Below are 26,941 nucleotides of genomic sequence, written 5' to 3' on the forward strand. Positions count from 1 at the left end.
ATAACAAGCATATGAAGTCACTCTTACTGTCTTTCTCTTAATCTAAAAATAAATGCCATAGCTCTTTTAAGCTTGTAATAGATATATATAAAAGTCTGGACACAGCTGAGAAGAGCCACAGTAGCATTAAGCTATCATGATTTACTGGCTATGCCATTCTTAAGCCAGAAGTAGATAGTTCTTTAGCTGGACACTTCATAAAGGATTTGTTCCAGGAACCATTGACACCCTACTCAGTTAAAGAATTCAGCCTTTGGCACATGATAGAGAGAATTCATGTATCCTTCTCTCCCATTTAAACCTCCATATTAAAATCCCCCAGACTAAAGTGACTGTAGGATATTTCCCATTTTTGTCCTCTATCAAGATCAAGAATTTCAGAATCCGCATGAACTGAAAATCGTTGTTTCTGTTATATTGCTGTAAAGGTTTTCACATAGGTTAGTATTTGCAATTAGATAGGCTTACTTTCTAATTCTATCAAAGTCATGTCCAACCTTGAACCTCTCAAAATAGCACAATGTGATTATGCAATACCACTGAACTTTCCCCAAAGTTTTGGCATCAGGTCATGTTCTATGATTTTCTTTTAACCTAACAGTTCTTTTATCTACATTTCTGAGAGTTTCCCTGAATTTACAATTGGTATGTGTGGCCTGTTACAGAGACAACAATTTTGGGTTTTCAGTTTTGAAAGCACATGATCTTGTTCATGTTTAGAAAGCTAATTTTGCCCAGATTATATATTCAAGTGCCTAGTACAAAAATTGTCTTTCATTTTTGCCAGCGGTTTGATAAATCTGAAGCTTACTCCTCTATCAAACTCTGTGTCACTTGACACTCCCATAACAGTCGAAAAGAAATACAGAATTGTTGTCATATGTAGTAGATTTATTTTTACCTTCAGTTATTCCACAAAGAAATGAACATCAAGCAAATATTTTAAAACACTGATGACATTTTAGGTTTGTAAAAATAGATTTTTTGTCCACTCTCACTTTCAAAAGCATTTTCAGTTTTATTTTATGGGCTTTATCAGTGGAAAAGTATAAATGCTACCCATAACCTCCATGGCACCTGAGAAGCAGAAATATGTTTTGTGCCTAAAAATAATTCAGAAACTAACCTTTAAAAGGGTACAACACCTTTATTTTATTTTATTTTATTTATTTAATGTCTGCTTTTCATATGCAGACATAAATTATAAATGCAGTGACACACATATGTTTAAAACATTTACATTCTGAAATAAAACTTTAAGAAAAAACATTTTGAAAAGTCTTTGAATATGTGGACATTACATTTCAAGCTTTGGGCACAACTGAATTTTTAGAATAAATTTAAAGTACATACAGTTTCTTATTTTGGCTCCATATTCTTACATTTTAGGCTCCTTATATTATAGAACAGGAAAAGTGTAATAGATTGTTTGCCACTGAGTTATTAATTTCTGCTAGTCTTGTAGACTTGATGTAAGATTTTGTAGATTTTTCTACTTTAAAGTGGTTTCAGAATACCCCAAGAAATTATTTATGAATTGGTTTTGAAAATGCTGAGGTTTGGTTTGTCAGTCAGGTGTGTATACGTAGCTGTCACCTACCTGAAAGCAATGCAGCTCTTAAAAATCTCAGAAATTTATTTAAAAACTTTATTATTTTCCTTAGGACTGTTTTTTTTTTTTTTTTTTCACCAGGCTTTTTAAATATAAGTCCTTTCATTTGCGTATTTTAATCAACATTTATTTGTAAAGTTGTTCAAGTTTTAATTTACCAGCAATAAAAATATTTTTATGGTATTTCCCCCTTGTTTCTATTACAGAAATTGAAAGATGGAGATGCAAAAAGACAATGATTTTCTGCAGAAAGGTTTTAAAATTTACCTTCATTGTCAACTTGAGTCATTTCCTATTTGAGTGTGTTTTGGGTTTCTTTTTTTCCAAAAAACAAATATATGTGTGTGCATGCCTCAAAAAAAATTCTGCTAAGTGATGTGAAAGCTAATTTCATAACAAATCATTAAAACAACAAAGATCTCCTCTTTGCTTCTTACTAAACAGTCTTTATTATACAAGCTGTTTTATTGTATCATTTTATATTTATTTCTTATCACAGTTGCTGCATCAGAACATTAAGTCAATATAACCCCAAATTCAAAGCAAAGTAAGCAAAATCTATTTCTGTCCGACATTAATGGTAGTTGAATAATAGATGGTGGAGGCAGACATGAACAACTGCTTGTTTTGTGCTACCCATGTAAAATAGCTGCTTCTCAAATGATCTGTCAAGTTTCTACATTTGTTAGGGCCCAGCCTGTAACACTTTGATGGCTTTGGTGTTTGCAAAGATACTTAATTTGTGTTTAACATGCCTTGATTACAGCACTTATGTATATGTTGTAGTAATTATGTAACCCCTTGGCTGTTTAACTTTTTTTATTCCAGTACAGCTGGTTTAGTTTATACTTCACTGGGTTATATTGACAACTTCAAAGCGAGTATTTTAGCAGAATTTGACTGGTATAATATGCTACTGCTGGCTTCTAGGGACTTCTGCCTCCCTCAGAATCCCACAAGAAAAGGTTTAAAAGCTGCTACTTTGGAATCAGGCAGAGGTCATGACACTTGTACTGCAGTTCTAAGCTGTTAATGGCTTTTTGTGTGCATGCATGTATTTGTGTGTTAATGTAAGACTAGCATTTTGGATAAACAGTAACTGCTTCATATCCCTCTGGTGGCCTCATGCGAGCTCGAGCATGAGCTTCACAGTACAGTTGGCCCTCCACAAAGAAGTAGCCTTTTTGTTTCAGGTTGAGATTGCAGTCAGAGCACACAAAACATTCTGGGTGCCGGTATTTATCACGTGCCTTCACCACTGTTCCTCTATATGGAAAGAATGAAAAAAACCAACATTTAATTAATATGAATTTAAAGTGAGAAGAAACTACAGTATGACTCAAAGTAAGTTCTAGGCATTTATCTTAAGGCTTTTAGGTTGTTCATCTGGTGTTTTTGCCAACTAATATAGAATTTAAGGTTGGAATCTGAGTTTGAGTATGAGACATAAAATGCTGTATAATTGATCACATAGTTCAATAGCTCATTGGAAAGCTAGACTTTGAAGAAGCATGTTAGGTTGGTTACAACACAGAAAGTACAGTCTAACCTATCAAAATGGTGACAAAATTAGTTTAAAAACTATGTTCCTTTCCTCAATGAATGTGTTCTCTGAGGTTATCATTACCTGTGTTCTTTGCTGAAGTTAGTGTTATCATTCAGAGAGAAACCTGGTAGTTTTAAAATAGACCTACATAGCTTTCTGGATGCTCCCATGCAGTTTGGGGAAGGATGCTTTTACACTACCGAGAAAATTCTGAGAATTCACAGCCTGAAACAATGCAGCAGAGGTAACTGCTGCTTTCAATAGGTAGGTGTTAATGATTGACTTGCAAAAGGCCCTGAGAGATCTTAAAGCCTTGGTAGTACAAAGTCAAAACAGAAATAATCTGTATTGAAAGTGTCTAAAGTACAGATTAATAATTTGGGATTTAAAACCATGTATATTTATGTCTGTTGTCTAGAAACATTCTTCTGCTAGTGCAGACAGAGACCAAGACCATCACTTGGAATGCATTCCTGTAGTCTGTGGTGGTGTTTGAAAATATGTGCTCAAACTAGAGGTTTCTAAAACTAAAAATAAACTACTTACACAATCCCATTCCCACACTTGTCACACAGTGGCACTTTCTGAACACCAGGCATGGCAGAAGGTACCTTTGTTACAGGTGCTTTCACACTTCTTGTGCCCGCAGGGCGTCCATCTGAGGACCAAAACAATCCTGTTATGTACAGGTTAATATAAAAGCATCCGATGCAGTCAAATACATTTCCTCTAAATACACTTCTGGATGTATTTAGAGGCTTCCACTTGTATCAACAAACAATTAAGTTTCTTTATACTTGTGGCTCACAAGTTTCATGAGCCAGATTCTACCTCTTTTGAATTGACAAAAATACTGTGTAGCTGTAGCCAAAAAGCAAGTAGAAAAGTACTGTATCTTTGGGTGCATCAAATGCAGCATGGCCAGCAGGTCATGGGAGGTGATTCTACCCCTCCCTTCTCTCTGCTCTCACAAGATCTCGCCTGGACTACTGTGTCCAGCTCTGAGGCCCTGAGTGCAGGAGAGACATGGACCTGTTGGAGTAAGTCCAGAGGAGGGCCACAAAGATGATCACAGAGCTGGAGCACCTCTGCTATGAAGACAGGCTGTGAGAGTTGGGGTTGTTCAGCCTGGAGAAGAGATGTCTCCAGGGAGACCTTATAGTGACCTTCCAGTACCGGAAGGGGCAGGAAAGCTGGGGAGGGATGGTTTACAGTGGCATATAGTGATAGGATGAGGGATAAGGTTTCACACTGGAAGAGGGTAGATTTAGGTTAGACATTAGGAAGAAGTTCTTCATTATGAGGATGCTGATACACTGAAAGAGGTTGCTTAGGGAAGTTGTGGATGTCCACTCCCTGGAAGTGTTCAAGGCCAGTTGGATGGGTCTTTGAGCAACCGGATCTAGAGGGAGGTGTCCCTGCCCATGCAGGGGGGTTGGAACTAGATGATTATTAAAGTCCCTTCCAACCCGAACCATTCTGTGATTATATGTATATATATACATAGTGCTCTCAGCCTCATAGACAATCTAATTCTCTGGGGTCTTGGGTATAGGAGAAGAGGGAGGAGGATTTGGCTTTAGCATAGCAACATAACGTGGTTAAGACCTGCGGTTGGAAAGCTTCTTCTTTATATAACTAACTGTACAACAAATTCGTAAAGATTAGTAACATGGTATGAATATGACATTATAGCAAATTCAAGAAAATGCCAAGTAAAATCCCACAATGCTATATACAGACAATTATATGTATTTATCACTTCTCTGGCAAATACTGAGATGTAAAATTTAAGATTTTTAATATTTACCTTTTAGGTTAATTTTATTTTATTTTACTCTTCAGAGTTACTGTAAATATAACAAACTTGCAGACTTTAATAATGTTATTTAAAAATCTTATTAATTTGAGGAAAATACAACTGTAATTTAAATTGTCCTCTTCCAATTTTTATTTAGAATGAAGAGGGGATGGGTGTAACATATTTTAGGAGTTGGTTTAAATTTCTCTTTTCCCAGATGTGGAAGAGATTTTTCTTTCTTGATGTCAGGAGTATATGCAGCTTGTCCCAAAAGTTATCTCGCATACAACTTTTTATTATTCAGTATCATTCATTATGTTCACAATCTTAAAATCTGAGAAGAGATTCTGAAAAATGTGATTAACACCCCATTGTGTTCACACAGGACATAGCAAGGGGGAAAATGTTACGAGGCTGCTGTGCTGTCTGTAAGATTCAGAATGACTTGGGCTTTCAGAAATTCTTATAGCTCTGATCTCACACATTTTCTTCTCAGATTCCCCCTTCCCACAAATATTTTAAAAATTCTTTGAACAGGTAAAAGATGTCATTATTAACCACCTTCCTCGGAGACTAAATTCTGGAGCACCTTAAAGGAGCCAGACTGGCGAGGTTCACTGGGCTCCTCCTGGTTGGAATGCAGCATCTTGTACACATCAGACTGAGGCACGGAGTTGGGAGATGGGTCACTGTGTCACAGGGAGGAAGAGCAGATAAAGCAATTTAGCAATCATAACTTCAAAGCAGTATTTCTACCAGGCATAGAGTAGGATTCAGGAAACAAACACAAAGACAGTGTGTTCCTACAACTACTGAAAAACTCTTCTCCAGGTAGCATTGCTTTACATAGCCTTCTCTTGATCTGAAAGAAATATCAGTGCAAGCGTTACAAAAATAAATCTAAAAACTCATGAAAGTATTTCCATAATTACTGTTCTGACTCTAATGGCATTTGGAAATAGGCTGGTACCTGTGTTTAACCTCAAAACAGTTGTATTCCAGTGATCAACTGCTGTATTACCAGGTGCTCTCTGGGATGTTATTCAGAAGTTCCATTTTCACAGCAGGTGGCCTCAAGAATATCTTTAAAATTACAGCTCATATCTTTACATAAGGTCAGCCAAAACCTAAGCAAAAAGATCTTTTGGGAAAGTATAATGACATGAAGGTGTTCTTCCTTTTCTAAGTTGGCTTGATTGCTAGTTAATATAGCAATTATTTGGCTAAGAAGATTGTTACCTATTTAACTTAGGGAGATGACAAAAAAAGTGAAGTAGGTATTGCATAGCAGGAAGCATTGCAAGCTAACATCCATGAATGAAAATTCTATTCTTAATTTAATTTGAATGGGACATGGCTTGCTTTTTGTAATGTAAATTTTATGATAAAAATATAAGTAAATTATTGTCCAAACAGTTAATGGTTGAATTTCCAATGACTTGTGAGCCAGAGATTTTAGATTTTACTGAGAATATTTCATGGTATTTTAAACTGTACTGAATGTTTTAAATTGATCAATATGATTAACATTTTAAGTAGCTGAGAGGAAGAGTAGATGACTATATGCATTGGCAGGAATTATGTTGAATATGTGGCATCTGTAAATTTCAAACTGCTACTGGAACTATTAGAAAGGTCTGAATTTACTTCAATGAAGTCTGTTATCTCACTGATAAATACATAATTGTCTAACTTAAATTTTCTGTTACAAATGGCCTCCTATTCTCTGTTAAACCTTAGGTAAGTTTCCACTGGAAATAAGCAATTAATTCCACAAGGAATTAGACTGGTTTTGCTTGATATGGTTTGGCTTGCTTTCCAAAGAAGCATCTAAGCTGCTGAATAGCACAGTGAGAGCAGTAGCAGTTGGGCAGTAACCCCTGTTGCTTATGTAAATTGTTTTCATCTTCATCAATCAACAGATTTCTCTGAGTTGTCTTTAATGTGGTGAAGCAACTACACCACTTTCTTCTCTTGTTACAAGCTTTTAATGAATTTGATTTTTTTTAGTGAGTTTAGGTTTTACAGTTCTCACTAGTGGCTAATTAAACCCTTGATTCTCTCCTCTTTACTAAAATATTTCTAGACATAAAAAAAAATGATAATACAATTATATACAGAAGGCAAATAAACAGATACAAGGGTGTGAGGTAGCATTTCTCAATGCATACATAGTAAAAACCAATCCCACAACAAAATAAACATTTTTAAGCCTATGTAGAGAGTCAGTTTTCAAACTGGGAATGCCACAGGCATTTGTGAAATCTGGTTACCCGGGGCTTAATCCATTATTTCAGAATAAAGAAAAAGCAAATTTTTCTTTTATTGTTCTCTAGTTGCTGTGATTGAGGATAAATAGTCATACAGTAGAGTAACATCACTCTGCAAAGACTTCATGAACTAAATATTTTGTCAGATATGGTGAACTTAAATACTTCTGTATAAATATGATTTTTATGGTTAGTAAAAGCTCAGTTCTGTAAGGTGCAAGAGAAGGTTCATTGGTGGCAGTGGCTATTGCCTATTTAAAGTATTAATAATTAGCTTTAGTTTACACCCTATGTGTTATGAATTATTAACTTAAGTATTGTTGTAAATCAGAAAATAATTAACTATTATGCAGAAGTAAAGATAAAGCATGAAGTGAATGATGAATTATTGCTTGATTAGTGCATTAAAATTTTTTATTGTATAATCATCAGTGTTATCCAGAGGTTCCTACATGAATTTTAATCTTTGCAATGGATAAAGTTCCTAAGTCAGAGGTGGATTAGTATGTCTACAAAGTCAATTCTGGATAGTTTTGGAGAAGAGATAGTAATACTGACTGAGTTGTCCTGAATAGGAGTTAAATATCTAGAACATGTTAAACATCTACAAGGTTTTCTCAGCTTACTAACCTGAATTTCAAGAGTTGAAATAAATTTGAGTTAATAATGATAATATGTTATTAACTACTAATAAGGATAATATATTAAATGGTTATTAAATAATTATGATAACAATAATAAATAGTTTTGACTTCTGGAGTGAACTAGAATCTCTTTTTGGGGTGGTCAATCAGGTAATAGTTCAGGTAGTATAATCAGTTATTTATTAGCTACAAATATAAGATTATTTCCTATGAAATATTAATTTATAAATACATCTAAAAGACTCCTTTAATACTTTGGGCTACAAATCATACATTACTAATATTTAAATGAAAATATTGAATGGCTTTAAATGTCATAGGTTCTTTCTAACTGTTTTACCCATTTTAATAGAAACAGTGTGATATTGAAGCTAATGATTTTTGGTATATTCTAAATTTGCATATTCATAAACATTAAAGATATAGCTCTAATTACCTTATAACAGGTGTTTCCCCCAGAGCTGTAGAAACTTGGCCTTGCAGTGTTTCCATGATATTGTCATCTGAGTACAACTGCATGGGTGTGTTAAACTGAGCATGTACAATCTTGACACCGGGAAGCTCCATTTCCAAGGGAATGTTAGGGGCCATCTTAGACACTGCTTTCAGCTCGGTGGGGCAGATAGAGCTAACTGTGCTAATTGAAGAGGGGGTACTGCGTCCACTGCCACAGTCAATCCCTGAAGGAGTGCTGCATCCACTGTGTTAATAGCCAAGTTACGGAAGAGTGTGCGGCCCGTATCGCGTTATAGAGAATAAAGACAAAAGTACAGGAATGTGGTGATGTTAACGAGGCTGGAAAGCATAAATAGAACAGATAGAGAAAAGCAAAAGTGTAGACAGTACAGAAAAGCAAAAGTGTGTCTATTCGTTGGAAAATATTTTCCTGTAGGAAGTATCAATGCCAGTTATAAAACAGTCCTTAAAATTCTGGCATGCATTTTCTTGAAGAATAGTAGCAATTATTTGTTAGATTGAATAATTCAGAACATAGTATTACTTTACATTTTTTATGCTAGATTTTCTTGAGGATTATTTAGGCCTCCCTAAAATTATTTTTCTAGGTGAGTAATTCTTAATGTCTCCAGAAGGGTAGCACACAAAGTGTTGTGAGTTGTCTGTGCCAGTGACAGAATAAACACCTGCAGTACTGGAATCCTGGACACATCATTCCATCCTGCACCTCACAATAATTTAGTCCACAGTTGAAGAGACTACCGTAAAGTAATGTAAAATAAGGAACGTGACATTTCCTAGATTTCCTTAAATTCTACAATTTGTTAATTACTTAAAATTATCTTAACAATGTGTTTCAGTTTTTAATATTTGTTGAACATTTCAAAGAAGAAAAGATACTAAAAGAGACAGGCATACTTTTGCATTTCTAAATTACAGTGTTTCCAGTGAAAGTGGTCCTTCACAAGAGCAATGGATATGAAGAGAATTAATTTTACTGCTTTTGAAGTAGGTTTAACATCTAATTTTTATACATAATACAATTTTTTAAAAGAAATATTAATGTTGCTTGACATTACTGAAGTAAAGTTACTGCACACCAATTAGACTTCTCTGGAAAAGAATTAGTAAAATTATGTGAAATTAGGCCCAAAGCCTTTTTCAGTGTCAATATTTTCAGCACATCAGTCTTTTCTCCATGGCCCCTCAGAGGCTTTCTTTGTTATTGGATGTTCTTTGCTGTTGCTGTGTAACAGCAGGTAACCCAGCATTCCACAGTCATTGGTTATTGTTTATATGCTGTTTGGGGCTCTGAGATGATAAATACATAATCTCTTTCCTCCAACCTGCCTATCAGAGTTGTAATTACTTTTCTCCAAGTAGAATAATTCTGTGTAAACCTGGAAGAAAACTCTATTTTTTAGGTTGACAGTACAGTACTCCACCCAGTAGCTATTCCTGGGTGGAGAAGATGAACCAAAATTCTCCCTTTGATTCAGAGGGAAATTTGTGTAGGACCACTTCCTTAAAAATGTAAAGGGAAATGTATACTCTTAACATCAACAACAGATAAAAGGAGAGTCAGTTCCAGAAACAGTAGACAAGCCTTAAAGCAGAAGTACAGTTCTGCATCATCACCTAGCATAAGCCAGCCAGAAAATTCACATGGAGGCTACTTATAAATGTGAAGTATTTTCTTTTAGAAGAATCAAAACTGCCTTTAGAACTTGCAGTAGAATAAGTATTGTCAGTGCCGGTAGTGTTAGCAAACAGAAAGTAGCAAGAAAGATTACAAAAAGCAGGACTCTTGCTATAAGCAGCCAAAGCAATGTTAAAACAGAATAAATTATAAGTATAAATAAAATATAACCATAAAAGTCCAAGACCATTACTAGTGTCTAATCTGTTAGCTCAAACAGGCCAGAATCAGCTCTTGTTTTAGTCAAAGTCCCATTTAGCCTCAGCTCTCTGTCCTGAAGGGGTATGTGCAGCCATGGTGGTGGTTTGGTTGTTGCTGTGTTTAACAGAGGATATATATTGAGCCAAACTGATTAAAAAGTAGCAGACAGTGTGACAGCCAAGGCTACGCAGGTGTAACACCCTCTGTCAGAGATTCTGTATTTTGTAAACAAAGACTTCTCCAGTGCTAGAACACCTGACGAACCTTGTCCAACTAAAGTTATGAAACTAGTTACATCACTATCAGATTAATTTTTGCTGTTTTTTCCCTCATCTGATATGCTGGCAAATGGCCATTTATGTCAGTATTTTCAAGGAAAATATTGTGTAGTTGAGGTTTCTGAATTAGGAGATTAGGCTCTTGAAATGCTTATTTGGATTTCCATAAATCTGATTAGGTACCTTTAAATGGTACCTAGTTTAGGTACCTGGTTCAGGTACAGTATGTAAGTGCTGCCTATGGTTAGAGGCTGTGCATATTTGCTAAGGGCTATTTTGTCATTTATTATGAATCAGCATGAGACTGCAAGGACAGATGGGCATCTTTTCTCCACTGCAACACTGTTCATAGATTGATAGTCACAGAAGGATTGGACTCTATCCATCTTCTACATTCTCCTCTTTAGCATTCAGGTGGTTGAAAAATTTAACACATCTCACAAAACTGATCACCCATAGGAGATTTTTTCCTTTGTACACAGGAATAAAGTATCCTGTTTTTCTGGCATAATTTATAAGACTTGAATGAGTATGCTTAAAATGCAGGCATTTTAAACTTTTGGAATTAAATGCAGAACAATAAATCCAGTGGTAAAAACCATTACTGCTAGGAAGGATAAAGGGCCTTATCACAGTATGTTGCATCACTCAGGCACTTTCGAGCTTCCGTGCATTTTTAGCCACAGATTTTGCACTGTTTTTTCCCCTCTGTATTTAATAACATGAATAATGGTAAGTGAGGCATTTCATCCCCAGTTATGACAGACAACTATTAAACTAAAATGAAGGATGTAAATATATAAGCTTTTCTGTATTTCAGAGCTTTACACGTCTGTGACATCAGATATTTCTCCTAATTTAGCTTTACTGTAGCTTTCCTTCTGAATAGAGGTCTGCTGAAAAGCAAACTTAAAGTATCTAGATGATAATTTCTGTAACTAGCTATTTTTTATTTTTTTTTTTAGCAAGTTAACTAATTGCATATATTTGCATTTGAACAGAAGAATTTCAGAGTGCCATGGATTTATAAGCATCCAATATCAGGTGCTATGCTGTAAAGTGAATCATGTTCATGAACACAGTTACTTCAGACTCATATCAGTATAGCTGAGATGGGAGAGGGGACCTGCTTTCTTTTGAAACAGAAATGGCAAATTCAAGCCTGATCTCTGCAACTCAGCCATTTCAGGGGGTTGTTTTTGTTTTCAATTTCAGTGTTAGGCTATGTACTGCTGTAAGTAAATTTCAAATGCATCAATATGCTTTATTAATGTCAATGGTGAGTATCTATTAAAAAAATAACACCATGCATCCAAATCCAGCATAGCTCTCAAGAGTTTATAACCTGCTTCGTCCCGAGACTATGAAAGGTTTGGGACGAATGTTATGCCTGTGTTCAAAGTAGTTCATATCCTGTAAAGAAAAAAGGGTTAAAATAACTTTCTTTGACTTATAAATGCTTGTTTCTACTTCATATATAGCTAACGAAGTGTTGAAATTGTAACCGTGATGTAACTGCATTTAGGTTGTACATTCCTGGTGCTCAAAACACGATTACTTCAGTGTTCGGAAGCGGAGTAAAGTGTGGCTGAAATAGAGAAGGATGGTGGGTAGTGTTGCAGCCCAACTTAGAGGGCAAATTGTAGCTACCTGCAGTGTTGCTACTACAAGGCTGAATGGATAGTTTTCTGTGTTGGCAAAAGATTGCTTAATTTACCACCTTTTTTTTTTTTGGATAATCAATAAACTCTTGATTATCAGAAAAAAACATCAAGAGCTGGACTTTTAAATTGAAAACAAAACATATACCACAAATTACCATATACTATAAGTAAATACCAGTACTCACTTTTGTGATGAGTTAGGAATGAGACCCCTCAGTTGTCCATGAAGCGCGTCTTGAATATTGCCAGATGAATACAGCCCAATTGGAGAATTATAGGAGGAGCTCACTACCTGTCTTTTGTCATCAATATTTGCTGCTGCAACAAAAGGCTGGGCCCTTCTATTGTGAGCTGTACCAATAGGCTTGAATTCCTGTACATGATAGGCAGACAAAATACACAAAGCTACAATGCACACCAAAGCTAGTAATGAGTAAAACTGACAACATCAGTATTGTTAATCTCTGCATTTTTTACTTTTGCAACTTTGGTATTTTTTAACTGGTGCAAGCATACTATATTTTCCCATGAATTTTCCATATACTACTTAGCCATACACATTCAGAGACTATAATTATCCTTCCCCAGGGCAAACAGAAGGCATTCCACATTTGTAAATAATGTGCAACTTTAGGAAGAGATGGGAGGGATGGATATTATAGTAACCTGTTGTATTGTTGTCTAGTTTTCACACTGTTTATGTTCTTCTGTTGGAAACTTTTGATGTGTAGCTAGCTTAATTGCTTTGCTTTAGTGCTAACTTTGGCTTTTTTGTCTCATAACCATGGAGGAACTCATAAAAGTATGAAGATTTTATTGTAAACATCTTGCCTAGAGAACACATAATTTTTAACTTCTTTAACTGAACTAGTCTTGGATGTACATCAGATGGAGGACATTCTTCTGAACTCTTTCCATACAAGAAAGCATACCTGTGCCTCAAAAATTTTGATGCTGTATAATTTAAAGTGAAATAATTATAAATAAGTGAAACCCAGAAATGGGTAAATTGGAAAGAATTCTGCCTATGTTTGTTTATTTCTGGAATATGATTTTATTTATTGTTGGCCCAGATAATTTCCTCCACTTCTGGAATTAATCGGGGTAAGATCTAGTAACAAAATCTCTAATGACCTTTCAGATAACTTACGATGTTCTTCTGTGGTTAGGAGTGATTGGCTTGACCATTTCTGCATTTAGGTTTTACTCCACTGTGTTATACAACATGTAGACAGTCTAAGTTCTGATATTGCTGAATAGGATTGTTTTCAAATTGTTAAAGAGCTTTTGGCTTATTCACTGCTTACAGTTTGAGCTGTCTGGTATTTGTGATTACATACTTTAAATGGTGACACATCCAACATATTCAGCTTTAAAATTATTCAGGTACTGTTGTGGTCTTTTGCTTATGTCTTACGGACTGTACAAACTAGTCTCCTTGTTCTGCTAAAATAAAACTCTAAAAAAAGGGGTTTTTTTTGGTGCATAAATGCCTTTTTTAGATTGCCTTAGCCTTTAGGAATGCTAGAAAAATTTCCATTTAGAACAAATACAACCTATTAACAAAAACAAAATAGATACTAGAATGCTAAAATCCACAGAATTAATCAAGATAATTAGACCAGATGAGGTAAGCATGGACACATTTTTGACATCTGTGGATTGTTTTTCATTTCTCAGAGCATTATATCCTGTCTCAGACAATATCTAGTCTCTGTTCAATGTTTTGGTGAATTGTTTATAAAAATTATGAAAACCCGAATGTGAATTGGCCCTTTTGTTTTAGTTTAAAACAACAGTTTCAGACATATATTTAGGAACAAAACTAAAGAAAAGTCATGGTCATACAGAATGCGCAACCAGAAAATGCAAACAGTAAAAAGCAGTTATATTAAATGAAAATGTTTAGCAGCATTGCACTGTAAAAGGCTACTGAAAGCAGCAATCAGGTAAATGAGCACAAAGATTTAACTTGCAGTTCCCTGTTTCTGTCTGATAGGACTGGGTTGCAATTAACAAGGTGTATTAGTAGATGAAAATAATCTACTAGTGTTTAGGATCATGTCTACTTAATGACAGATATTAATGTCAAAGTATTTAAAATTAATTTAAATCCATGTATGATACAAAACAAGCAAAACCAGCCATGAACATTGTAATTTCATCACCTTTTTTATTTCTGTTTGACAGATGAACAGCACAGAAGACATGCAGCACCGTAATAGCATGTTTACAATGTAACAGTTGTGAAATAAATATTTGCAGTTAGTTAGACTTCTGTTTTCTTTCTAACTCTTCTGTTGATATAAAATTTCAGTGACAGAACATACAGCAGCAAAAACAGTCCAGCTCTTGTGTTTATTTGATCTCTTTGAATCTCTGAAAAGTCCTCCTCTAGTTCAATAGCTAAATGAGAACTGGAGGTTGTTGAAATTCCTAATCAGGAATATTTGACAATTACAGTATTTAATTGCTTTTTTTTTTTTCCCTAGCAGAGTGACATCCTTTTTGCAGGGCCAACTACACTTTGCATTGATGTAGGCAATGCAAATATAGAATGAATGTAGCCCCCAGAGTCTGTCAAAATGCATCCAACATGGACCATACGATGGCATTCCTTGGGAATAATCACTGTGAAAGTACATGGAAGTTTACATTTTGGAGGTACCGTGTGACTAAAATCTTTATCTCTGAATGCTGTTATGGGAGAGGAAGTTGGTCCTCAAAACTAGACTGGTACAAGTACATTGCTTCAAAACTTGATTATAATTGGTTAACCTTACTTTTCAGAATAGTGGTTTTTGGGTTTTTTAGATGTTTATACTCATTTATGTGTATAGTATATTTGTATCTCCCAGGAATATATCATGTCTTTCATGGCCAAAAGCCTACCCACACTGAAAAAAATGTTCAAAGGCAAATATGGAAACAAAAAAGCTTAAATAAAAGCAATTCAAGAAATTGTACTAATGGAAACAAATTCATTAACTGAGAAAAAATTTACAGATTATAGTATTGTTTTACATTGACAATGCAGCAAAAAGGATTTAAAAATAATTTTGTAAGATACAGTTTTCCATTTAGATTGTTTTATTTTCTCTTCTTAATTATATTATTGGAGACTTCTGTACTAAATTGCTTTTATACCAAATATGATGTGATTGTAATAGTAATACTTCAAGTAGTGTGTTATTTCCTGTGATTTATCCATTATGCTAGGAGTTGCTCCAGACTAAGGAAATTAGATGGCTGGTTTTTATGTGGGAATATTTATTTTTCAGGATTGGCTCTCAGTCAGCTGCTTATTGCTAGAAGTAATTTATGAGAATTGTTTTCTCAGTTTCCTCTCCCAGAGGAAAAATAGTGAGAGCTTTCGTTGTGCTATGACAATTGCCTGTATCGATCTCCAGATGACTCTTTGGGGTTGCTCAGCCAAAAGCAAAAGTGTGCTATGGTGTGAAGATTCACAAAACCACAGAATCTTAGGGATTGGAAGGGACCTTGAAAGATCATCTAGTCCAACCCGCCTGACAGAGCAGGATCACCTAGAGTACATTCCTTATTCCATAGATGCAAATAGGCACAGTATTTAGTTGTTTGTCAGTTTTCACATAACCATCTCCAAGCACCTGTAGAATAATTTTTATTCATTTAAGCTAAAGTAATCATTCTGGCCAAATTGCTGAACAATTGAAAACATTTTTTACTTTAATTTACTTTTCTTATCTTGCAAATAGAAATTAGATACTTACTAAGAAGACTGTATAAGTCTGCATCTATTATTGTCGTTCAGTTGGCTTATAATGTATTTTAAATTACTGAGCTCCCTTTTTGAAACTTTACTAGTGAACTTCAAAAAGTCCATCTGTCAAGAGTGAAAAAACATGACTCCTTTTATTACTGGCTGACTGGCCGCAGCCAGAAGGTGGTGGGAAATAGCTCCTTTTCAAATTTGCAACGTGTCACAAGTGGGGCACCCCAGGGATCAATGTTGGGCCCGATGCTGTTTAACGTCTTTGTAATGGATGTGGATATTGATATCAAGTGCATCCTGATGAAGTCTGCAGATGATACCAAACTGAGTAGGGAAGTTGACACACTGTGGGGAGAGCCACGCTGCAGGAAGACCTGGATGGACTGGAAGAGTGGGCTAACATGAAGCTTATGAAGTCCAACAAGAACAAGTGTAAGGTCTTGCACCTGGAAAATGAAATCCAGGTGAGCAGCAGAGGCTGGGATCTGTGTGGCTGGAGATCAGCTTCAGGGAAAGGGACCTGGGGGTCTTGGTGGATAACAGGATCAACATGAGGGAACAGTGCTGCAGCAGCAAAGAAAGCCAACAGGATGCTGGGCTGCATCAACAAGGGCATCACCAGCAGAGATAAAGAAGTCATCATCCCACTCTACTCAGCACTTGTCAGGCCACACCTGGAATACTGGGTTCAGTTTTGGTTCCCAATATGCAAAAAATATTTGGATAGGCTTCAGGGGGTCTATAGAAGAGCCACAAAGATGATCAGAGGATCAGGGAGCCTGCCATAAGATAAAAGGCTGAGAGATCTGGATTTGTTCAGCCTGGAGAAAAGAAGGCTTGGGGGAAACCTCATCACTATATTCCAGTACTTAAAGGACAGCTACGAAGAAGCAGACTCCCTTTTTAAAAGTACTCACATGGAAAAATGAGGGGTAATGGGTACAAGTTACTTCTGGGGAGATTCCAATTGGACACAAGAGGAAGATTTTTCAAAATGAGAAAAATCAGCCACTGGAATAATCTCTCCAGGGAAGTGATAGTTTCCCCAACTTAGGATGCTTGTAAGATTCAGCTGGACAGGGTGTTGGGCCATCTTGCCTAGGCGGTGCTTTTGCCAAGAAAGGTTGGACCAGATGATCCTTGAGGTTCTTTCCAACCTGGTATTCTATGATTCTATGATAACATCTATGAAATTTTGTGTCATTTTAATTATTATACAAATGGCAGAAATATTTTAAATAGAACTCAGTGGCTTTCCATTTTTGCACACTAGACGGTGTGTACAATACTTTTGGATAACACAGTTTTACATTTGAAGGGATACTATAGTGCTTTTGAATTTTTCTCTATTTGTCTGGACTTCAGTGCCTTTATTTATTGTTGGACGTCAGCAAACTTTAAAATGACATAAACAGAACAGGTTATAGTTGCACAACAATTTGTTGTCTGGTGTTAAAGAAACTTTGATGTTGTAATGTTTTTTTCTACTGGTGTACATACTGCCAGGTCTCATGTGTTGTGACTAAACACATAGCAAAATTAATTTAAAATTTCAGTAATTGTAGAAAAAAAGGCTGTATTTTTTTCCTTAGGGAGATCAGAGTAATGGAGGTTCTTGAATGGAAGAATTTAATCTAAAATGTAGATAATCCTTATAATGGTTTAGTGTATTTGCTGACAAGCATTGCTACTTTTCTGGGGCCTATTTTTAAATAAATGAACCCAGTACTCCTGGTTTGCCTAGGAAGGGGAAAAGTGGACTTACTAAAATGAAGAGGCTGGTTGTTTCTGATTGCCTAATGGAGACTACAGTTTCATAGCCTGCCAAGTAACACTTAGTGAAATGCTGTGATTTATTCTTAAGTAACTATCCTTTTTAGGAATGCAGCTTTCATGCAAAGGGATTGCTCTCCTGTCATTCATGCCTACGTGGTTTTGTCTTTAGCATTTAAAGTTAATTTAGTCCATTGCTATTTCTTTTATGTATATCCTAGCTGTTCTGCAAGAATATGCATTTAAAATAATTATGTTTCTTTACTATACTGTCTCCTTCTGCTGAAGAGGCTACGTTGAAGAGGCTACGTTGTTTCTGCTGATATTTGCTGTATCACTTAATGCAAATTTTTAGGTTGGAAAAAAGAGAGAGAACTGGAACAGTGAAAGACCATGTTAATGTTTGGGAGTGTCTCCTTGAAATCAGAACTGGTGGAAATGTTTATTGCATAGGATTTACTGAAATGGAATTCACACATTTTTCTAGGACAGCACAAAATAAATACTTTGACATATTTACTTTGATCCTGAGAGACCAGAATCAACAGAGTGCTCTTCCCTCCCTCTCTTGAGAGAACAGCAAGTGTTCACATAGGTTAAAGAGGAATGACAAAGCGTAAAGCACTAGTCATAGACATTAGATAGCTAATTAACTATTAACAATATGGAGGCTTTGGCTCCTAGCTTTGCAAGTTTGAAGAGAAAGGAAGACTGTAATTGATTGGACTTGCTTTGCTCATATACAGTGATCATGACTTTACTGGCCAGAAGTGGTGAATGGTTTGCTTATGAATCAGTGCATGGGTTTTGTACACTTTGAGTTGTGTGGTGTAGTATGATACTGTATGGAAGTAAAGAGACCCAGTATTAATGGATATATCTATTTAATGGATACATTACAGTGACTTTTGTGATGTGATGTGTTTATTGTTTGGTACCTGATAGTTTTTCCTGATTGAGGAACTTCCTCATATGATGATGAATCTCTAAAAGAGTTAAAGCAATTTACCCATGTCGGGGTAAAAGGAGATGTTTTCTATCCATAATAAAACTATGGTGACGTGTCCAGCTTTAAAGAAAATGAGAACTTGTTAATGGCTTTTTCCAGTTATAGCTGAAAAATCAAAAACACCCAGTCAGATAAAAAGGTGTTCATACATATAATCGTGATGGTTCCTATTCGCTTAAACTGTCAGATAATGGACAAACCACTTTTTAAAGAATTTAGTGACCAGAAGGGAGATAATTTAGAGTGTAAAAAGGTGAAGGGAAATGGTTAGGTAATTTTTAAGAATTCATACCTGTGGTTCAGCTTCCAAATTTATCTTGAAGGGATGTGCTTTGCCATCTTCTGAAACTTGTGGGGACCATAATTTAGTTCCTGACCTAGAAAGAAAGAAAGGCAGAATCTAAACAGCCTGAATTCCTACAGAGTTGTATATATCTCTGTAAAATATAATGCAGCTTGAAAATGTACAGTTTGTTCTATGCTTTTTAAATGTTTTGAAATAGAAATACTTCAATAATATGTAATGTGCACTATATGTAAATAATATATTAAAATGTATTTACTTTTAAAAAAATTGCATATACTATGAACAATGGGAAATAGTGTATTAATAGTAACCAAATGCAAAGGGAAGTTAATGCCTTTCTGACCTGAGCTGACCAAACATTTTACAGTTTTAAATAGTTGATAAAAGGAATTTTGCATCCTTAGAATGTTTTGCACAAAAAAGCGAATATATTAGTAATAATCCTAAACAAGAACAATATAAATTTATTTATTACCACAACATTGATGCAAAACCTGCTTTTCAGTGTAGGAGGAGTGCAATCTAGGTATGCAAACTATATGTGCAATTGTAAATAGAAGTTGCATAGATGATTCTTTCAGTCATTGAAGCAGAGATAGCAAACATGCAAATTCCAGTTACAATTCTGTCTTCATAAGGCAACATTTGGCAGCTAATTTTAAAATAGTGTAATAGTAATGTTAAATATTTATCTAGTACTGTTTTTTATATAAATACAAATATTTAGCATTTTAAAAATATGCACATATTCCATAGGCACAATTTCACTTGCCATATTTTGAAAATTGCTTCCTAAGAGGGTTGTTAAATGGCATATAAACCTGCAACAGAATCTGGAATTAACTATAAGAATGACAGGAACTTTTAATATGTGATGTGTGTTCTAGTAATTAGACAATGCTCTTTCTAGAAAAAAAAATTAATAAAAATGAGAATATGCAGGTTGCTTCTCCTGATGACTTTAGTTGAGAGAAATGTATGCAAGAAGTTTCTGGACTCCTGCAGTTCAGGTAAGATAGGGGGTTTTTAGTTTGTTTTGGTTTTAAAATTGCTTTGAGACCAAATTGTGACCAAGGAGTTTGGCTTTAGGCCCCCTGCTTTGTCACCCCTTATGAAAGTCTGACATGATGTTGCTTTCCTTGACTGGGAGGATAAATTAGGAAGTTTGACTGTGCTGGAGGCAATGAGAAGCACCTGTGGCTGAGGGGGTGTTACAGCAGAGAAGTAACTGAACAAGTGGCAGCTAGCTAAGAGTGTTTGTTTACTGTCAGCAAACACAGGATTTGTGGAGTCAGCAGAGGCAGTAGCTGGTATGGTTCATAGCTCAATAAATGTGGCAAGTAGCCTGAGGGAAACTATTCTTTTTGCAGCTCTGAAGACAAGTTTGGGGAGGCTTGCCTGATCTGGAATCGATGAGGTATGTTTGGGTGCTTGTAATTTTAAAGCTTTTGTGAAATTCTTAAAGCTGTTTAAAGTAGTTGCACTGTATCATCAGTTGGCTGAATAGTATCTTCTTTCAGAAGTAAGCAGATGTGTACACATACCTCTCTATTTTCAAACAAAGTTGATGTGCAGCTGCTTTAATTCTCTCCTGGGCATCATTATGTGTCATGTTCTCTGTGCCTAGACCATCAATAGCTACAATAACATCACCAGGGCACAGGTTGGCAGCTGAAGCCTTGCTTCCAGGTGTAATCTGAAAAAAAACCACAACAAAATTTAACTACTTAAACACCATGCATACCTGAAAATTGATGCAGAAGATAAATTTCACTGTGCTTTGCTGTTTCCTGTTGGGTTGAAGGAGTAGGCCTGTAAATATCTATATGGTTGCTTAAAAAAAAAAAAAGTGAGTTCTTAATTCTTCTAGGCCTCCTGTAGTTCTATTGTCAGATCACCATATAATGCTTCATTTGTTATAAATTCAAATTAGATGGAAACTTTCTTCCCACTTCTGCATTAAAGAGTTTCCACTCTGATTTTTTTAGTTATTGGAACTTGTCTTTGGTCTTCTGTGTCAACTGCCATTGTGTAGTTTGTTTAAACAAAAACAGTTGAGCTTTTCCCGTACAAGTCCAGGCAAGAGCAGAAGAATAGAACTGTGAAGAAATTGTGCTACTTAATGTTCATGTACGTGTTGTGCCATAGACAAGACAATATGGAAAGCCACTTGTCTTACCATATTTAAGGACAAATACATCAGTTAGTGCGTTTTCTGCTAGCCTGGACTCTCATGTTTTATTGTTAAATAACCATAAATATGCTAATATTACTGAAATGACAGTTTTCTCTTTATTAATGTCTAATCCAGACTCTGAACTCCTTAAAGTGCTAGGCTATAAGTTTCGTTGCATTTGAGTAACAGTGGCTCTGATCCTTCAAAGGTGATCTGTGTAATGTAACTCATACATCATGGCAACATACTAAAGTCAGTGATGTTCACAGAAATACCCCTAAACTTGTCTTTGTATGCTTGCATTGTTTTGGTCTTGTTGATAATCTTCTGTATCATGGTTAAAATAATTTAAGTGCATCACAATTCTGTTTTACAATAACTGTTGTAGAGGGGCCATGATCTTAGATATTACTAAAACTTGTTCTAGAATTGCAGGCTTTTATTTGCAAACAGGGGACTTCTCATAACACCACACCATTTAAACAGGTCTTGGTCACTGATTGGGATTTAGGTCCATTTGGGTGTGTATTGCCATTTTAGGTGACCAATGATAACCAAGACAGCAACGTGAAGTTCATGGATGTAGCACATTAGGTTCTGGGATTCAGCTTTTCTGGAACAGTAGAACAAAGGGGACAGGTTGATTAATCTAAAATAACACTAAGTTCTTATTTTTAAGTAAATGAATCCTAGTGTGAAGGACAAAGATGTCAATACAGTCTTACTTGTAAGAGTTCTCAGTTCACTGATCTGTGCCGTGTATGAAATAAAAAAAGCTATTGGAGAGAATTTCTCTCTCCATGGGTTCTGCTACAGCCAAAGCAAGTGGTATCTCAATTATTAAAAGTAATTCTTACGGAGCACTTGAAATTATGCTATGGAGATGTTATGAAATTCTGGTGTTTCCCAGTTGTCCAGCAGAGGAAGAGTGTAAGATGCCCAGTATACCTCCAGTATGATCTGCACCTCAGCGATGGTGAACCTGGCAGATCTGTGTCTGCAGGTGGCAGTACTGTCAGCATCAAAGTCAAATAGAAATACTCTTTCTGATGTGTGTTGAACTACATTAGTATTAAAAAAATGGCAAACAGCCAAATAGAGTAGTTCTCTTTCCAGCTCTCCATCTCTGGTAGATGGGCCTGAGTGCTCAAAGAACTTAAGGGTGTGTTTTTTGGGCCTTTTTATGTATTCAAGCAGGTAATTTTTTTACATTTTTTTTATTTTTTTTTTTTTCCCTCCACTGTATGAAACAGCAGTGCATGTGGTAGTATCAAGTCAGACAAACTTTCCAAATAGGTACTTGAGGTCAGCTGGGGGCTTTTAGCCCCTCGCTCTCCAAAAGAATGGACTCTTGTGTATGTGCTTAGCAAAGTGCAAAGGTGCCTCAATAATCTGTTTGAGTATGAATCAAGGAAGTTGCTCTAAAATTCTAAGTATGACGTCTCCAAAATGGTTTGTTTCTCAAATCGCAACAGCTGTAAGTGTAAATGAATTACACTGAGACTTCTTTCTTGCATCACTGTAAGAAGACAGAAATAGAGTTGCTATAATGCCTCCCCCTTTAACCTAGAATAGCTCCTGACTTTGCTTAGCATCTTGTGGACATGCGTGGAATGACAACCTGCAGCAGAAGTCAGCGTTCGAGTGCGACTGTTGATGCTCTGATATCCCAAATGGACAAAACCAGCTGTTCTTGGTTCCCTCTCAAGAGTAACCTTGCTTGAATTACCCTAATATAGGTTACTTGATAGATTACACTTTTTGCATGCCACCACAAATAATCTACTGTATCTGTGGCATACTTCAGCAATGTACTGAGATAATGATCCTGCCTTATAAAGTAGGATATCTGTCTAGTGCAGTATGTTCCCCTGCAGCTGTGCAGGACCTACCCCACTCTGCGTTACTGGTAATAGTGCAGGGTCCTTTGTCATTTCTTAACATATTGTCACCAGCTGCAGTGGTACCACTCCATGACTGGATGTTGCTACTGTCATTCAGTAGGAGGAAAAGGAGCAGGATTCTGTATTTCTTATTCCTTAGCTGAATAAAATATTTCCAGGCTTCTGGAACGTGTCTTTTGGGCCTTCATGGGGCACTGAGCTATACTTGCTCAGGCCTTCTGGGGTGCAGAACTGCCTGCCCCTGTATAATCCTTACTCTCATTTGCTCTTACTGGGTTTGATGGAAAGGGCTGGAGATCTGCTGCCAGGATGGGATAGGGGGAACATGACCTCTGCCCTCAGTATTTCAAGGGGAAACTCTGACTGCTACCTGTGGGGAAAGGGAGCAGAGAAAAGTATTGCAGCCTACAGTTTGTATAAAGGCAGCAGGTTGTGCATTGCAAGATCACACCATGCCATGGGTATAATATTGATATAGTAGATGCCTCAATAATGTGATTGCATCAATAATGTGATTCTGTTTATTATTAGTGAGGCATTAAATGTGCATTTTGAACATGTACAATCATATTATGACTGTAGTGTTTGTTGCTTGCTCACCCATGCTTTATGAGGGAGATTCTGCAGGTGCTTTGTGAAAATTTTTTGCCTTGCTCTTCAGGACACATTTGTATGGCATACCTGTTGATCCTGTATCCTAGGTATCTCAGTTTTTGATAAATATAAAGATTCATTTTGAGTATTCAGATATTGTCAGAGATTACATGTAACCACGTGAGGGGCAAGGTATCCTATGAAATGTTGAAGTTTTGAGGAAAACTTCTTTACATCTGTTAACAGACTTATGAAAACATAATGGAAAACCTTCATAAATATCTTGGGCTCTGTTTTCTGAAGAGAGTTTTGAATGCCTGAAGACAGAGTCACTAAGTATAAAGTTGAGCTAATATAAATACTTGCATTGTGATCTGATTTATACTGAGCTAGAGCTTAAATCTAGAGTTGATAATATTTCACCATTCCTTCCAACCTCTACAGGTTTTAATTGTTTCTGTAGTGCTTTTTCAATGTGACTTAAATTTGAGGATTGCATTTCTCTAAACACTTTACCCAAAATGTTATTTTCTGGTCAAAACAGACTGAAATTGTTCAGTTTCCTTTTATTATTCAGTTTTGTTGATACACTTTCTTTGCAACTATGTGAAGTTTCAAGGATTTAAAGAAATGCTTCATTATTTGTAGTTAATTCATTGTTTCTGACTCTATTTAATAGACTCTGAATATGTCTAGTTTTAGTTGCCTCCTGTTCTTCCTGTCCTCACAGTGACCATAATCTGTGGTTTTTGCATTTGCTTGAAACAGTCAAGAGAATTGTCTTACTTGAGATATTGTAGATGGGTTTTTGAGATTACATCTGTTTTTAGACAGGTGGATGATGATCTCTTATGTTGTCTGTTTCTCTTGACAAGTCCTGGTAAAAGCTTTTGATTGTCAAACAAGGACTACAGCAAGCCAGACTTACCACCTGTCCAATTATTTTCTTCATAACGTGTTTTAAAAGAATTTCCTTTTATAGTTTTATTGGATATTTTTTTTTCTTGTCTGAACAGTTAAGCTGAATGTGAATGGGCTGGTGGTGATACCTTCTACAAAGGGAACACCTTGGCTCTAAAAAGCATGTGAATCTTCAGAAATATTCAGTACTTCTTAAGGGGTACTACATGAATACTTACTCTTCTAAATGTATGCTGTGGTAACAAAAATGTTAATTTTAAAGAAATCTAATGTCAAGTGCTCTTGAAGTTGAGCTAAGGAAACAAACTTGTTGTTTTTCCCTCTATGTATTTTATTTCATAGTTCTACTTGAATTGTGATTTTGAGCATTTCTGTAATATACTAAAAACCAATGTCTTGTGAGGCATTTGGTAGGTATGAATCAATTGCAAAATAATTTCTTCTTTAGAAAGTTACATTTATAGTAACGTGCTTTGTTACTGCAGTTTTAAACTTCATTGCACTTAATCTAAACACAAAGAAAATACAAACCAGACACCGCTAAAATATTTTTCATTGGAGATAATGGAAACTATTTTTCTATTGGAGGCCCATAAAAGGCAATGAAGGCCCCCAAACATCCAGAGATTTTTTCTTTTTTATTCAATGTTTTTGTCTGTTGTTCCTCCAAAAGTTTTGCTGTGTCCTATGAGTATTCATTGTGAAACTACATAGAGTCAGAAAATAGCATTTTGGGTTACTTCTGTTTAAAATAAGTACAATCTTTTATGGTTGTATAAATCTGGAATAAGTGAGGAAATGAAATTAATTTTTAATAATATAATACGTGAAATATTAGTCCTGAAACTTTCTGTAGACTTGTTTAGAAGTATATTTTCTGTAAGGCATCACCAGTGATATGCATCCTTCAAGGCTCTTGGTGTTTATTTAATACCAGGCATAGTGTATATATTGAGTCATAGTACAGGAGTTGTGAGGGGTTTTTTGTTTTGTTTTTTTTTGTTTAAAAAAAAGGCAGTTGAAATGTCTTAGGTTCTGAAAGGCAGCAAAAGGAGACCTAATTCTAGTCTGCTGTGTGTTGAACACAATTTTCAAATATACAAATTATCAAACTATAGATCCATTTTTTTTTTTAGTAGATCTATCTCTGTAGCTGCAGAACAGCTGACACTTTTTTATCTGCTCTATTCATCAAGTTTTATAAACATAAATTGCAATTAATAGCTCAAAATCCATGAAAAAACAAAGACTCAGGTTCTTGCCCTTTATTAGAGGGGTAAGGTAAATAAATTGTCCCTTTATAATTATGACACCCAAGAACTATCTCTAACAGGATAACTTTCTCATAATTCACCAATTTAATATCCATGAAAATGAAAACTTTTACATGTGTAAAAACAGATGCTGTTGCCTTTACTGACAATAATCAGAACTTGCTTTAGTTAAATGAGACTCTGATTAATCTTGTAAAGTTGGCACAGAGTTTGCAAAGCACAAGCTTCCAGACAGGAGGAGCTGCTGCCAAGTAGTCTTCTCCCCCAGTGATCACAAAGGCTAGTCATGAAAATGATAAAAGTGGGGTCTGGCCTTTAGTAGGCTCAAAACTAATTTTCTCATCTGAATGCCTGAGGAAATCATGCCAGAGTTTTCCTGCTGCCAAGGCACTTAAATTCAGTTTTTAAGGCATAAGTAGAAATGCAGTTAAAGTCTCTTAGACCAATAAAGCAATCCCAGAAACATGTCACAGAAAACTTGTAAAAACTGTTAGCATTCAGCAGGCTCTCATCAGAACTAGCAGCTACTTGCTAAGCTTCTCACACTTTCATCTGCATCTCTGAACTCCAGGAAAGTAAAGGGCAAAAATCTGCAATAACTAATGAAAGTAATAAATAGAAAGGAAATGGGAAGAGTACATACCCTGGTTATGATCAAGGGTTGGTTAAAATCTATTCCTCCCGAGAGCCTGAATCCCCAGGGTGCCGGTCCTTGGAGAATAACGTTTTGGGGCATTCTGGATGTTGTTTTTTCTTGGTTACTGTTCTTATTTTCCTTGGGTCTGTGTGAGGAACCACACTGTGGGAGGAAGGGAGCTGTCAGGGGAGCACCTGCTGGGCAGGGCAGCCGACCTTGTGTACCTCTTAGGAAGTTTTACTCATCTCACAGCTGCGGGCACTGCACTTTATCCCAGCTCTTTGGGTGACGTCAGCCAGTCCCTCGGCTTCTCCACCCACAAAGGGGAGTATCAAACTCGGACAAATAAAGCCTGAATGCTGGAAAGTTTACAACAAATACATCAGCTTTATCTGCTGCTTCAGCGTCCCCCTCAGCCCGA

At 36.0% G+C, this 26,941-nt stretch overlaps 1 protein-coding gene and 1 long non-coding RNA gene across 4 annotated transcripts in view; one reads left to right on the top strand and one right to left on the bottom strand.

The window, feature by feature from the left end:
• Positions 1-870: 870 nt before the first annotated feature.
• PDLIM3 (PDZ and LIM domain 3) lies at positions 871-26,778 on the bottom strand. 3 transcript variants are annotated; one of them, XM_051619983.1, is made up of 8 exons: positions 26,527-26,777; positions 20,559-20,710; positions 19,000-19,084; positions 11,853-11,920; positions 8,310-8,573; positions 5,521-5,648; positions 3,705-3,816; positions 871-2,878 (listed from the first exon to the last, which is right to left on the bottom strand). In XM_051619983.1, exons 1-8 carry the CDS (start codon positions 26,617-26,619, stop codon positions 2,689-2,691), a joined length of 1,092 nt encoding a protein of 363 aa, XP_051475943.1. In that variant the 5' UTR covers positions 26,620-26,777; the 3' UTR covers positions 871-2,688. The 3 variants fall into 3 exon arrangements, with proteins under 3 accessions (XP_051475943.1, XP_051475944.1, XP_051475945.1); XM_051619984.1 differs by lacking the exons at positions 8,310-8,573; positions 11,853-11,920 and adding an exon at positions 12,357-12,544 and having other exon boundaries at positions 26,527-26,778; XM_051619985.1 differs by lacking the exon at positions 8,310-8,573.
• LOC127384910 (uncharacterized) overlaps positions 20,311-26,941 on the top strand; it is a 48,716-nt gene continuing 42,085 nt past the window's right edge. Inside the window, exon 1 of the long non-coding RNA XR_007889534.1 lies at positions 20,311-20,431. This is a non-coding gene — a long non-coding RNA (uncharacterized LOC127384910). The remainder of the gene's footprint in view (positions 20,432-26,941) is intronic.

The sequence above is a fragment of the Apus apus genome, chromosome 4 (genome assembly GCF_020740795.1).
Source record: "Apus apus isolate bApuApu2 chromosome 4, bApuApu2.pri.cur, whole genome shotgun sequence".
Lineage (NCBI taxonomy): Eukaryota > Metazoa > Chordata > Aves > Apodiformes > Apodidae > Apus > Apus apus.

Bases quoted from the DNA above. Each gene is read 5' to 3' on its own strand.
- PDLIM3 (XM_051619983.1), bottom strand. From the start codon at position 26,619: ATGCCCCAAAACGTTATTCTCCAAGGACCGGCACCCTGGGGATTCAGG. The intron at 19,085-20,558 runs GTATGTGTACAC...CTTTCTTTCTAG, and splicing joins CTTTGTTTGAAAATAGAGAG to GTCAGGAACTAAATTATGGT. The intron at 2,879-3,704 runs GTAAGTAGTTTA...CTTTCCATATAG, and splicing joins AAGTGTGGGAATGGGATTGT to AGGAACAGTGGTGAAGGCAC.